The 13,826-nt window shown below is 46.9% G+C and overlaps 1 protein-coding gene across 1 annotated transcript in view; it reads left to right on the top strand.

The window, feature by feature from the left end:
• Positions 1-8,362: 8,362 nt before the first annotated feature.
• The window catches only part of ACTR3B (actin related protein 3B), a 46,844-nt gene continuing 41,380 nt past the window's right edge, over positions 8,363-13,826 (top strand). Inside the window, 1 exon segment of the mRNA XM_084897570.1 lies at positions 8,363-8,514. Coding sequence (XP_084753696.1) covers positions 8,473-8,514 — 42 coding nt within the window. The 5' untranslated portion in view covers positions 8,363-8,472.

Consider the following 13,826-nt stretch of genomic DNA (forward strand, 5'->3'; position numbering starts at 1 on the left):
TAGAGGAGCCACCTGCTCTAACCCCTCCACCTTACAAACGCGGTGCTGAGATCTGGGGGGACCGTGTGCTTTGCCCAGGGTTCCCTGTTTGGAAGCCGATAATGACCATCTCGGTGAGTTGTTACTGCAAGTCGCCACCTACCGACTGCCTGTCTGGAGCCTTTTAGTTTGGTCCAGCCCAACCCGAGCTACTGAGGAAAAAAGAACCTCCCCCAATGAGGGAGTGCCTTCCTCCCCGGGGGCAGGGCGGGGGCGCGGCAGGATGGGGCGGGGACGGATACACCCCCTGCACCCGGGCTGTTCTCCTTGGGGTGCCAGCCCAGGAGCCCGCAGGCTGCCTTCGCGCGGGTCCTGAGCTTTGGATTCAGTGCTGCCCCTTTCCCAGCAGTAAGGAAATGTTCAGTGCCGCTGGCATTGTCCAACCTTAAAACCACCCCTCCTCCCACCTCCCTCTCCCTCTGAGCCCGCACCGATCCCCAGCCCTTCCCCCAGCAGCGCCCCCAGGCGCCGCTCATTGGGATGACACGTCAGGTCCGACCTTCCCCTCGCAGAGCTGCTGGCGGGGCTCCAGACCGGAGTCTGGGCGGCCTGGGCCTGGCCCTGGGGCGGTCAGCGCTGTTTGGAGGGTGGGCGCAGCTGAGGGCACCCTGCGGCAGGGCAGCCACCCCTGGGAGTGCCACCTGGTCCCCTTATGCTGGTCCCGTTTTCTTCATCACCTCTTTCCTTCTTCCGTTTCTTAAACCAGTTCCTCGAGAGCCCCTGGATTTTTCCCAAGTAAAAAGTGGGACCCGTGATGGGGTAAGTGCTAGTGCAGAGGCCAAGCCAGAGACTGTCTGTCGATGTGTTTGTGGGACACAGAAGTAGAGCCGGGGCAGAGGTGTGGGTTGTGGGTACCTGATGACTAAGGCCTTGTGTGGTCCAAGCCAAAAATCAGGATACAGAAAAGCACAATACAGCCCGGGACAGTGGGACCGAATAACCGGGCTGGGATGCGGCCAAAGGCTGGCAGTGAGAGCCCGGCAGGGCGCCTGCACCAGAGGCCACGGAGGAGGGCTGACATCTCCATCCCCTGGTCACACAGAAACCAAGACAGCGACCAGGGCTCCCACCTCCTCAAACCGACAGAGAAGGAGCTCCGTGCCCTTGGCTCAGCTCCCACCAGCATTCCCAACTCCAACTCCTCCTCCTCTTTTCCAGGCGCCCCCCCCCCTCCCCGCTTCCTCCTCCTTCTCCTTCTTTTAAAACCCTCACCAAAGGTAGAGAGAGAGGAGGGGCCCAGCGGGGCGGCTCAGTTTGATTTCTAGTCAGGGCACATACCTGGGTTTCGGTTTGGTCTGCAATCAGAGAATATATGGAAGGCAACCAATACAGGTTTCTCTCTCACATTGATGTTTCTCTCTCTCTCTCTTGCTTTCTCTAAGCATGTCCTTGGGTGCAGATTAAAAAATAAAAATCCTTATATCAAGAGATTAAAGCCAAGTTTAGGAGGAAAAAAAAACAACCTTGGGAAAATTCTCCCTTACATAAGGAAAGTAAAACTCAGAGATTAAATAACTCATGCATAAACATATTCAAGTTTTTGAGGTGGGATTTCAACACAGTTCTGAAAGGCTGAAAAATTTGAGCTTTCTCCCTACTCTAATCAATAAGTAAAATTAAGTTAAAAATATTTTTTTTTTCGATTTCAGAGAGTAAGAGAGAGGGAGAGAGAGATAGAAACATCAATGATGAGAGAGAATCATTGATTGGCTGCTTCCTGTATGCCTCCTACTGGGGATCGAGCCTGCAACCTGGGCGTTTGCCCTTGGCTGGAATCAAACCTGCGACCTGCAGGCCGATGCTCTATCCACTGAGCCAAACGAGCTAGGGCAAGTTAACTTTTTACTTATTTATTTTTAAAACTATTACTGACAGTATTAGAGACGTCCCCCTTTATCCATGCCTTGCTTCTCTCCACCCAGCCCCCACCCCACCCCACCCCACCCCACTCGATCCACCCGCATTTTCTATTGGAATAAACTGATATAAAGACAAATGTCTGGATTAAGAAGACAACATGCTTTTTGCCTTAACTGACAGCTGTTTATTGTCATTACAATGATGTGGAACACAGGGACTCTTTGTTTTTCTGAAAACGATTCCTGCTTACAATCATCTTGTACCTAGATAAGCAAGCAAGCACAAGATATAGTGAGATAAGACATGGGAGCATTGCAATTCTGTGTCTATTTTTCAGATACACATCCTTGCAACCAAAGTTCCATTTGGATGAAAAGACAAATTAAGCAGGCAGGGGTTCCCCCCCAATCCTCCCCCACAATCCCCCCCTTCCCATCACTGTTCCCTTTGACCTGTTTGAGTTTCTCTGCCCAATTTTTCACATCTAAAAGGACCAAGTCAATATCTGGGAAGATAGTTTGAAATGGCAAGGCCTTGATTAATTCGTTCTACTATAATTATATAAGAGTTCCTGCTGGGCACTTCTGAAAAATGTTCTAGAATGAACGTCAGTAAGGAACAGAGAGGCTCCTGGGAAGCCAACTCCTTCAAAACCTGTTGCTTGTGAGATTTCACAATGGCAAGAAACATTTGGGCTTCGCTCTTGGCAGTACGCTCTGTCCAGATTGCTTGGCGTCCAATTATAATACTCAGCAGTTTCATGCCCGTTGGCAAAAGAATTAGATTTTTATTGGCTACTACTCAGTCTCTAGAACATACAGTGACTGCCTGATGGGAGCTTATGGGTATTGGTTACTGGAAATAGAAACCATTCAAGGTGAAGAGCTCAAAATTTTCCAAGGGCATCTGAAATGATCAAAGAGCCGGGTTAGTTGGAAGGACAATATATTTCTGAGACTCTTTCTGGCTCCAACGTCCATCAAACTTCTGCTTACCAGGTGCTGAGTTTGCAGCACATCAGTGTTTTCCTGTTTCCTCCATAGGCCCCAAAGAAGGTGCCCCCAGCAAAATTAAATTTTAATATGTCCCAATTTGAAAAGTGTGAGCCTCAGTTTTCTTATTTGATAAAGAGAGGTATTTACGATATTTACCTATGGGTTTTCTATGAAGATTAAATGTGATGATGTACTGAAATGCTTTGTAAACTAAGATATTGTAACCCAGTTCTCTATAAGAAAATCACAATTCCATTTGGTAGAACAGAAGACCTTATTAAAATGCACATCTTTTCAATAATAATAATAATAATAATAATAATAATAATAAAAAGCCTTGGCCAGCCGAAACCGGTTTGGCTCAGTGGTAAAGCAATGGTCTGCAGACTGAAGGGTCCCAGGTTCGATTCCGGTCAAGGGCATGTACATTGGTTGTGGGCACATCCCCGGCAGGAGGTGTGCAGGAGGCAGCTGGTCAATGTTTCTCTCTCATTGACATTTCTAGCTCTCTATCTCTCTCCCTTCCTCTCTGTAAAAAAAAAAAAAAAAAAGCCTTGGCCAGGTAGCTCAGTTGGTTAGTGTCGTCCTGACTCACCATTGTTTCAGGTTCAATCCCTGTTAGGATACATACAGGAATCAATCAATGAATGCATAAATAAGTGGAACAACAAATCAATGTTTCTCTCTCAAATCTATAGATCCTGACTCATACAAAGAGTTAGTGATTGATTTTGATTAGAAGCATAAAGAATTCCTTGCTCTGTTTTGTTGAAGGAATAAATGAAGCGAATTTGAATTGAAATTAAAAGGATGAATGAGCTTTGATGAAGAGGACAGGGTAGGTGAAGAAGAATGTTCTAGAATCAGTGGTCCAACTGGTGGTCCCTGAGGTCTCTGTTCTAGATTGAGGGCCTGCATGAAGATCTGACAACATAGGGGGTTAAGCCTCTGGGCCCAGATGTGTCAAGGGGCATAACGTGAGATGAGATTTGAAAGATAACCCGAGGGCAGTTCATAGAGGACCTTGAATGTCATGATAAGGGTTTGGATAAAATTCCATAGAATAGGGAATCGCTGAAGGTTTGGGGGAAGGGGAGATGACATGATGTACAAATGTTCTGCATTTTGGCACAATCCCCCTCAGAGCAGTATTGTTTGCCCAAGAGAAGTCTTGGAAAGGCAGAGAATGGAGACAGGGTTTATTGGGAAGTTATTGAGCAGGTCAGCAAGAGTGACAGTGAGATAAAAAGCTAAGCTGCAGACACAAGGGACATTAGTGGTGGGATTGAATGAACAGGATTTGGCAGCTGCGAGGTAGTGGAGGGAGGGGGAGTCCAGAACCAGTAATCGCCATAGGAGGGGGCAGAAACATAGCAGAGTTGATCAGAATAAAGTCAGATCGCCTAGCCAGTCCTTCCTCAGCAGTCTTGTGTTTTTGGGTCTGTTATCAACTCTGGCAGAGCCAACACCCTCAAGCCAATCAAATCCAACTTGGACCATTCTCCTCCACGGTTGCCAAGACCTCTGGGAGGTCCATTGAGTGCGATGACAGGCCCTTCCTCTTAAAGGAGAATGCCAGCTACTTTCAAAGGAACAGGGCACTAAATTTTTGGTCCTCCTTTCTCTATTTGCATCCTCATGGCAACAGAGAACACACAGATCGCTCCTGTTTACAGCTCTGCCATTGAAGATTCGCAGAGCTGCTGGGTGGTCAGTTTCTGAAGACAGCCTCTAGGTTTTGTGTTCTTTTTCCTTCTTGGCCCAGAATGACTAGTTAAATGCAGGAAATTAAGATCACATTGTCCCAGGGCTCACTGACCAAATCCCATTAGATTGACAACCTCTAATCACTGGTTATATTTTAAAGTTGTCTTCATTGGCATAAAAATGCATCAAAAGGTGTTTATTAGAAGTTCATCTGAGGGTGGTGCTGGGCTGTGCAACAGTCCAGTCAGGATAGTAGTTATGAAACAGTCACATTATCCAGCGTGGAGAGGCAGAATTCTACACAGGAAGTGTTCCGGTTTCCATGTTTCTGCATATTGGTTGTGAGGGAGGGGTGTGTGTGTGCTTCCCGTATATGCCCCAACTGGGGATGGATATGTGCCCTGACAGGGAATCAAACTCCCAACGTTTTGGTGCATGGGAGAACGCTCCAACCTACTGAGCCTTCCAAGCAGAGGCTAGAGGAGTGAAAGGGCGTACAATGAGTGAGAAAAAACAGTTCAATGAGGAAAATAACCAGTGAGGCAGGAACTATTTGTTGTCTCTTTCCTTCTTGCTGATCAAACCCAACTCCAGTCAGGTATTGGCAGCTGTTTCTGAGGACACAAGGCCCCTCTCCAGCCCAAGCGGGTCGTCCTTAACAGTCCAAGCCAGGGGTGGGGAACCTTTTTACTGCGAAGGGCCATTTCGACATTTATAACAACATTTGAGGGCCAGGCAAAATTATCAACTTAAAAATTAACCTGCTGTATTTGGTCAAAGATTTAATTAACTCACTCCTAATGCCTTGGCAGGGCCAGACCCAATGATTTTGAGGGCCTTATTTCACGTTCCCACCCTGGTCTAAGCTAGTCACTGTATGTTACTTCCCTCATGGGTGGCTGCGTCGCACAGGCCGTGTCCCCTAAAAAGACACGTTGAAGTCCTAACTCCTGGAACAGGGAGTGTGATCTCTGGAAACAAGGCCTTTGCAGTGACCCAGTTAAGATGAGGTCATTAAGGTGGACCTTAATCCAGAGGGACTAGTATCCTTATGAGAAGAGAATGCCACGCTGGCCAGGTTAGAGCATCAGCCTGATACGCCAAGGTTTCAGGTTTTGGCCCCAGTGAGGGCACATACAAGAAGCAAACAATGAATGTGTACATAAGTGGAACCACAAACTGATGTTTCTCTCTCTCCCAAAAAATCAATCAATAAAAACATTACAAAAGAGAAGGAACGCATGTGAAATGCAGACACACGGAGAACACCCTATGGCAGTGTAGGCAGAGAAGGGAGTGATACACCTACAAGCCAAGGGACGTCAGGGCTGATGGCAACACGAGGAGCCGGGAAAAAGGCCCAGAACAGTTCCTGCCCTGGGCCCGGCAGACCTTGATTTCTGCCTCTGACCTCCGGAACTGTGAGACAATAAATGTCTGTTGTTTTGCTTTGTTATGGCAGGCCCAGGACACTAATGGAGCTGGTTAATGAAATTGAGGGAAAGCAGCTAAGGACTTCTGGGAATGGGTTTTCTAGCTCTGAGCCTTATTTGACCCTAACAGGCAAATTAAAAAAAAAAAAAAAAAAAAAAAAAAAAAAGGTAATGCTTATGGGTTACCTAGAATGACCAACTAATCTATTATTTCTCTAGGGGAAAACACAATGCTTTAAATAATAGCTAAGCTACATGGAACTATGTCTCCATGTAGCTCACAAAAGTTAATGTCAAGGGTTTGTAACAGGGCAGGAAGCAGAAAGCCAGTGGGACCTTCAATACCTTTTTTTAAAAATTTATATTTTATTGATTTTTACAGAGAGGAAGTGAGAGAGACAGAGAGCTAGAAACGAGAGAGACAGAGAGCTAGACCAGCTGCCTCTTGCACACCCCCTACTGGGGATGTTCCTGCAACCAACGTACATGCCCCTTACCGGAATCGAACCTGGGACCTTTCAGTCCGCAGACTGACGCTCTAGCTCTGAGCCAAACCGGTTATGGCGGACCTTCAATACCTTTATATTGAAACTACAGGGCCGGTGCATGAAATTCGTGCATGGAGGCGGGGGGGGGGGGGGGGGGGGGGGGGGTCCTTCAACTCAGTCTGCACCCTCTCCAATCGGGGACCCCTTGCAGGATGTCCAACTGCCATTTTAGGCCCAATAAACTGGCAGTCAGACAACCCTCTCACAAGCTGGGACCACTAGCTCCTAACTGCTCATTGGCCTGCCTATCTGATTGCCCCTAACTGCCTCTGCCTGCCAGCTAATCACCCCCTAACTGCCCTCTCTGCAGGCCTGATGTTGCCCCAAACTGCCCTCTTTTGCTGGCTAATTTGGTTCTGATTGGTCGGTTCCCATGCCAGCGTCAAAAGCTTAGCTTCCTAGGCAGCCATTGGCTCCCCATAGCAATCACCTTTGGTTCTGATTGGCTGGTTCCTATGCCAGTCAGCATCAAAAGCTCCACCTCCTAGGCATCCATTGGCTCCCTACAGCACCCAGATTTGGTTCTCATTGGTCAGTTCCTATGCCAGTTAGTGTCAGAAGCTCTGCCTCCTAGGCAGCTATTGGTTCTCCATAGCACCCACCTTTGGTTCTGATTGGTCGTTTCTATGCCAGTCAGCATCCCCATGCCTATTTCTGGGCCTGATCAAAGAGGTGGGACTTAACAGCAGCCCCAGTGGAGGCTGGGAGAGAAAGAAAAGCCTAGTTGCTGGCAAAGATCAGAAAGAAAGAGGGAGGAAAAGAGAAAGGTAAGCACACTGATCAACAGCTTCCACTGAGGCTGTAGATCAGACCCTGATTCACTTTCTGGGTCTCAGCCACCTGGGAAGTCAGGTAATTGAGACTCAGACAATGGTCTGCATTTGGTTGCAGGCTCGGCCCACCCGTCCAATCGCAGGATGGCTGGCTGGGAGTGACCTGGGTGCTGAGGACGTTCCTGGGTCCCAGGTATGTATGCAAATTAACTTCCATCTTTGTTGGATTAATTTGCATACTCACTTTGGCTGTGGGCATAGCTGACATACGGTCAATTTACATGTTTCTCTATTATTAGATAAGATTAGGTAAGATTATTAGGTAAGATGTGATAGGATCTTGCCTGTTTGGTCCCTGGTTTCTGTGAGAACTTTTGGATGATTCCATCTTTGATACTTAAAACATTTTCCTGTAATAATCTGGGTGTGGTGTTAACTCAGTCTAAGGTCATTTGCTCCGTAAGCCTGGCTATGCGTTTGTTTTGCATATTTTTCTTCTAGAGAAGAAATTGTGCAGTGTTCTGCTAGGTATCATAAGTCTACATATACATACATATTCTTTATGTGAAGGTTATTCATTCACCCAGCAGACATTTGGGTCCTCTCATGGGTGTAGCAAGTTCTGTGCTCACTCATGCAATAAAGGGTAAAACAGGATCCCTATCTGAGTGGGGGGAACAGACTACAAATAAATATATATGAAAACTTGTCCCAGGTGTTGTGGATGAAAGCAATAGATCATTGAGGTAGAGAGTGAGGTGCGGGGAGGGGACAAGTTCTTTGAGAAGGTGCCATTGGAGCCCAGGCTTACAGGCTGAGCAGGAGCCAGGCCAGGGGATCAGGTCACATTCCTGTTAAATTAGCTAAAATAGGCCCCTCTCCAGAGCGGGAAGCCGCAGGTGTGGGCCGGGGGCCTCGCCGCCAGCACCAGAGAGGGCGGGTGGGCGTGGCTTGGCGCGGAGGGGCGTGGCCGCGCCGTGATTGGCTGGCCGGGGCGGCGGCACGGACCCTCCGGGCTCCCGCGGCGGCGCTGCGGAGGCTCCGGGGAGGAGGCGCGGGGCGAGTAGGGTGCGGGTCCTGCGGGGCCTCCCGCGGGCCGAGCGGTGCGCTGCCGAGCATGGCGGGCTGCCTGCCTCCCTGCGTGGTGGACTGCGGCACCGGGTAAGAGCGCCGGCGCCGCCCGCGTCCGCCCGCTCTCACCGCCGGGCCCGGTCCCGGCCGGGAGGGCTGCGGGCTGCAGCGCCCGGCTCGCCCTGCCCGCTGTGCCCCTGCGCCCAGCCTCCCCGGAACGCCGGGCCGGCGGGCGGCTGCGGACCGCGGCGCTCCCGCCTTTCTGCCCACCGACCGTGCCTGACCCTAACGTCCGGCCCCGACCCCGCGGGGCCCCGTGCGAGCCATCGGGCTTTCAGGACCTTTGCCTCTCCCCCTGGAGGTGGTTACATCCGTCCGTCCACCGGGCGCCTGTTTTGCTCTCCCCCTCGCCCCCTATCCACTGGCTCGCCCAGGCTAATAAGCTTCTGCTTTAGTTTGCATAGACTTGCCTTTTTGCTTAAAAAATGAAAAGAAAAAGGCTACATTTTGAAAGATAGAAAGTCTGGATTTGGGAAACCCGGTTATTGGTCTTCTTTTTTTCCTCCTCTACTTTTGGGTGGGATTGCTTCTTTTGATGTTAAGATATGCAAAAGAGTCTTCTCGAAATTTCCTGAGCCCCTCAGTGGCCCAAGCTTCCTGATGTTAAGAAGGTGCTAGTGAACACGGCCAGCTGGTGGTTGAGAAATTCAGGTTGCCTGCTTGCTTTATCGATGAAGTACTTATTAAAATGACCTGGGAGGAAATGTAGTCTCTTACAGGATTTCAATAATTTTTTGTCATGAAATAGCCCATGGCATGTTCACCTTGATTTCTTTTCTGTAGAAAAATGCACTTTTCCGTACAAATTTAGTTTCCATGACAACCTTGTGGGGGTGTCTTTAGTTTGCTGCAGTCCATCTACTGATCTCCCCACCAACTTCTGCTGCTAAAAGCACCAGCTGTCTGAAAAACAAACTGCCTTTTTGCCTGTACTAATTCTTTTTCTAAAAAAAAAAAAAAAAAATGTATCTTCTTGTTTTCAGAGAGGAATGGAGAGGGAGAGAGAGAAACATCAGTGATGAGAGAGAATAATTGATTGGCTGCCTGCCACTCGCCCTTTTCTGGGGATTGATTTGAGACCCAGGCATGTGTCCTTGACCAGAATCGAACTTGTGACCTTTCATTCTGAAGGCCAATGCTCTATCCACTGAGCAAAACCAGCTAGGGCTGTACTGACTCTTTTTGAAATACACATTGTACCAGAAGTGTTATGGCTCTTTATTTTAGAGGTCATTTTGCTGCCCCAACCACAGGCCAAACTCAATGTTGGTATTAATACCCCCTCGACTGTCACTCCCGGAGGCATCTGGTCCCCGCACAAGCATCCCCTCCTCCCACCACCCAGTGCTCACTCATGCCCACCTGAGTTCCGGTGGTGTCAGGAGGGAAGGCAGCCGGTAGAAATAGTTTTCATTCCCACATTTGCACGTGAGGTTTTTGCTTTTGCATTTTTGGTCTTGTCAAACTGTTGAAATCCAGAGCATTTCTTGGCAATACAAATAATGCTCACGGGGCTCATCACCTTTCCTATTAGTAAACGGGACTGCTCATCATTCTTGCGTGAAATACCTGAAATGTGTGTTCAGTGTTGACCTGAGGTAAGTCATTAGTGGAAGTTGGCCTCTTGGAGCTATAACTTCAGGATATTATTTTACTAGAGGCTCAGTGCACGAAATCGTGCAGGTAGGGTCCCTAGGGCCTAGCCTCCTGTGGTCAGGCCATCCTCTGCCCGGTGGCCAGTCCACAGGCCAACGCTGCCTCTGCTGCCTCCGCTGGGCTGTCAGGCCGTGGGGATCACCAGCTCATCCTCGGCTTCTTGGGGGCTCAGGCCTGCGGGAAAGGGGCGCCGGCGAATTCACCTCCATGTGTATGCGCCAGGCCGGCCGCTGATGGAACGTGCTGCCTGCTGGGGCCACTCACATGGGTGGCAGCGCTGACCTGCTGCTGTCACTGCTGCTGCCGCCGAGGCTGGAGCCGCTGACCAGCTGTGGGGCGCTGGTGACTTACCCGCCTTGGTGTGAGCGGCCCTGAGCAGACTGTCCATCCACAGCCAGCCCGGCACACACACGTGGAGGTGAAGTCGCCGGTTCACTTAGATTATCTGGATACGGTGATGTCCACCGGGTTTCTTCACTGTCTGGTTACTGTTTCCCCCTTTGTTGTTAATGTCATTCGTGGAGAGATACGTTGGTTCTTAAACTTTCATCCACTGGTTTTAATATCCATTGGTGATTCTTGCCCTAAGTGATTATTACAGTGATGGTTGCAAAACTGTGATTACAAAAACATCCTCGCCAGCACTTGTTGTTTGTTGATGATAGCCATTCTGACAGGTCTGAGATGGCACCACATTGCCATTTTGATTTGCATCTCTCTGCTGATTAGTGACTTCGAGCATGTTTTCATGTGTCTCTTGGCCTTCCTTCTGTTTTCTTTCAAAAAGTATATTAGGTCCGTTGCCCATTTAAAAAACAACAACATTTAATTCATTTTTTTACAGAGAAGAAGAGAGAGGGATAGAGAGTTAGAAACATCGATGAGAGAGAATCATTGATCAGCTGCCTCTTGCACACCCCCTACTGGAGATGTGGCTGCAACCAAGGTACAACCGGAATCGAACCTGGGACCCTTCAGGCTGAAGTTCTTTCCACTGAGCCAAACCGGTTTCAGCCATTTTTTGATTGGGTTGTTTATCTTCCTTCTGTTAAGTTGTATGAGTTCCCTGTAGATGTTGGAGATTAAACTTTTATCAGTGATAACACTGGTAAATATGTTCTTCCATGCAGTCAACTTTCTTGTTGTGTTGATGGTTTCTTTCGCTGTGCAAAAGCTTTTTATTTTGATGTAGTCCCATTTATTTACTTTCTCTTTAATTTCCGTTGTCCTAGGAGCAGTATTAGTGAAGAAATTGCTTCGGCATATATGTCTGAGATTTTGCTGTCTGTGGATTCCTCTAGTATTTTTATGGTTTCCTGTCTTATGTTTAAGCCCTTTATCCATTGGAGTTTATTTTGTGTATGGTGTATGCCAGTGTGTATTCTCAGTATGTTGCTTAGGAAGGAAAGCTGTGGACTTTTGTCCCTTCATTAAGTACCTGGCCATCTTACTAAGTTCCTCTTGTTTTTAGTTTTTTTCATTTAATTTCCTTATATATTCCAGGTCTATAATTATGATTTACAAATAACTTTCGTCTCCTTCCCAATATTATTTCTTTTATTTAGTTTCTGATTTGTATTATCTACTTCTCCCAAAACAGTGTTAAAATGACAGCTATGATAGTGGGTCTCCTTGGCTTAATTCTGAATTTAATAGGGATGACTCTATTTTTTCACTACGATTTGAGTATGTTAATTTTAATTTTTTTTACTACTAATGGTTGCAATAAATGGTGTCTTGTTTCCATAAATGGTGTCTTGAACACACTCGTGCTTGAGTTGTGTTTTTCTTATCATTTTGCATCCTGTTCTGTATATAGCTGAGCCGCCTTGTCAGGTCATCTCTGCTGGGTGTGCCAGGCTCGCACTGGGCTGCCCTCCTAGGAGCGTTATTAGAACGCACCCTTGTCAGCTTAATTTTGCAGTGTTCTAGTTAATAGCTTCTCATTGAAGTTTGAGATGAGCCTGTGCTGATGAAGATTTTATTAAAATTTTAAATTTGAATGTCTCTTTAAGAAATCTTAGTAACTGTTCATTATGCTGTGATTATTCAGAGTAACAAAATGTCAAGTATTTGATGCCATATAAGGAATAGCACAGGAAAATGTTAAGATATGGAATTACCATAGAGTCATCTGAAGAGTTTACTCTGCCAATGTTTTTAATTAATGCCGGGGTGATATCCAGCATCTAGAAGGGAACAGGAATCTGGAGAAGGCGCTGCGTGTAAATTAATAAAGAGGCTAGAGAAGAAATATAAATTTGTAATCCATGGGGGAGCCAGAGGAAGTTTAGTTGTAATAGCTAAATTCTCTCTACCTCCCAGCCCAAACCAGGGTTCTTTTTATTCCCACATTTTGCCCTATAGCAAAGTGGATATATATATATATCTCAAAGGTAAGTTTTAGTATACATTAGGCATTGTCAGTTTTGGGGAAACTACCTTTGCCTGTTCAGGTGTTTGGCCTGCAGGAGGCAATAATATGTACAGTAAAGTGCCCTCAACTGTCTGGCAGCAAGCAATCAATTATATAAATTCATGTGTGGGGAAATGCCTTCGGCCATTCCAGTAGGCAATAATATGTATCTTCAACCCTTGCTGAAGGCTCAAGGTTCCATCAACCTTTTGATGAAACTTCTTGCATTTATGAACATGCTGGAATTAGCCTCCAGCATTTAATGACCTCAGTTTCATCAGGATGGCAGGGATCATAGGACGTTGATAATAAGTAAGATTATTAACATTTTCATGTTAAATTGCCTCAGCAGGAACATCATTGTGTGCTTACTGTTTTTGCTGCCAACGTACCTGTGTGTTTGTGAGAGAAAGCTGCCTCTGAAGGTTGTATTGTACCTTTTAGCAAAGTGCTGCTGATGGCATGGCAGGATTCGGTGAATTTGAGAGTTGTGAGCCTAAACGTGCTCTGGCCTGCTGCTGCAGTTTGACCCTCTGCTGGTGGTTTCAGGGCACAAAGCTTTGGGATGGAGCTGAGACCAGTTGTGGAAGGACATTGGTGTCACACCACTTGTCCATTGAATTTCAGCCACTACACACATTGGCGTGTCTGTGGTGTAGTGGTTTGCAGAGTGGTATGTGACTCGGGACACAGAACAAATTTAAAGTGACTCCTCTCCCCCCAAATTTAAATGGAATATTTCAAACATACAGAAAAATAATAGTACAAATGACAACAACATATAGATAGCACTGTTCGAGTGCTCTTTCTCTCCCTCTATGTATTTTTATATATTAACTCACTAATTCCAGCGGATAGATTGTATTATCCTTATTTTTACAGATGAAGAAACTGAGATATAGATAGGTAAAGTAACTTGCCTAAAGTTTTTGGCAAATCACAGCTGGAATTTGAACCCAGGCAGTTTGGTGCCAGAGTGCATGGTCTTAATTAATACAATATACTCTGTTGCCTTTCAGAAATACAAAAAGTATTATCATATACATGGATGATATTTAGCACCTAATTTTAACAAATGCTATCATTTTATTGTATTTGTTTCAGTTAAAAAACCCCATTGCAGAAAGACAAGTGTTTTCTCGTCATTGAGGGGTTGGCTTAGACACTGTCCTTGGTCTTTCCTGGACCCATCACATTGCTTTTCGGCATTGCCCTTGCCACACCGGCCCTCCCTCGGCAGTTTGACGTGATTACCTTTCCTTCTGTCT

The sequence above is a fragment of the Pipistrellus hanaki genome (genome assembly GCF_964339955.1).
Source record: "Pipistrellus hanaki genome assembly, chromosome: 10".
Taxonomy (NCBI): Eukaryota; Metazoa; Chordata; class Mammalia; order Chiroptera; family Vespertilionidae; genus Pipistrellus; species Pipistrellus hanaki.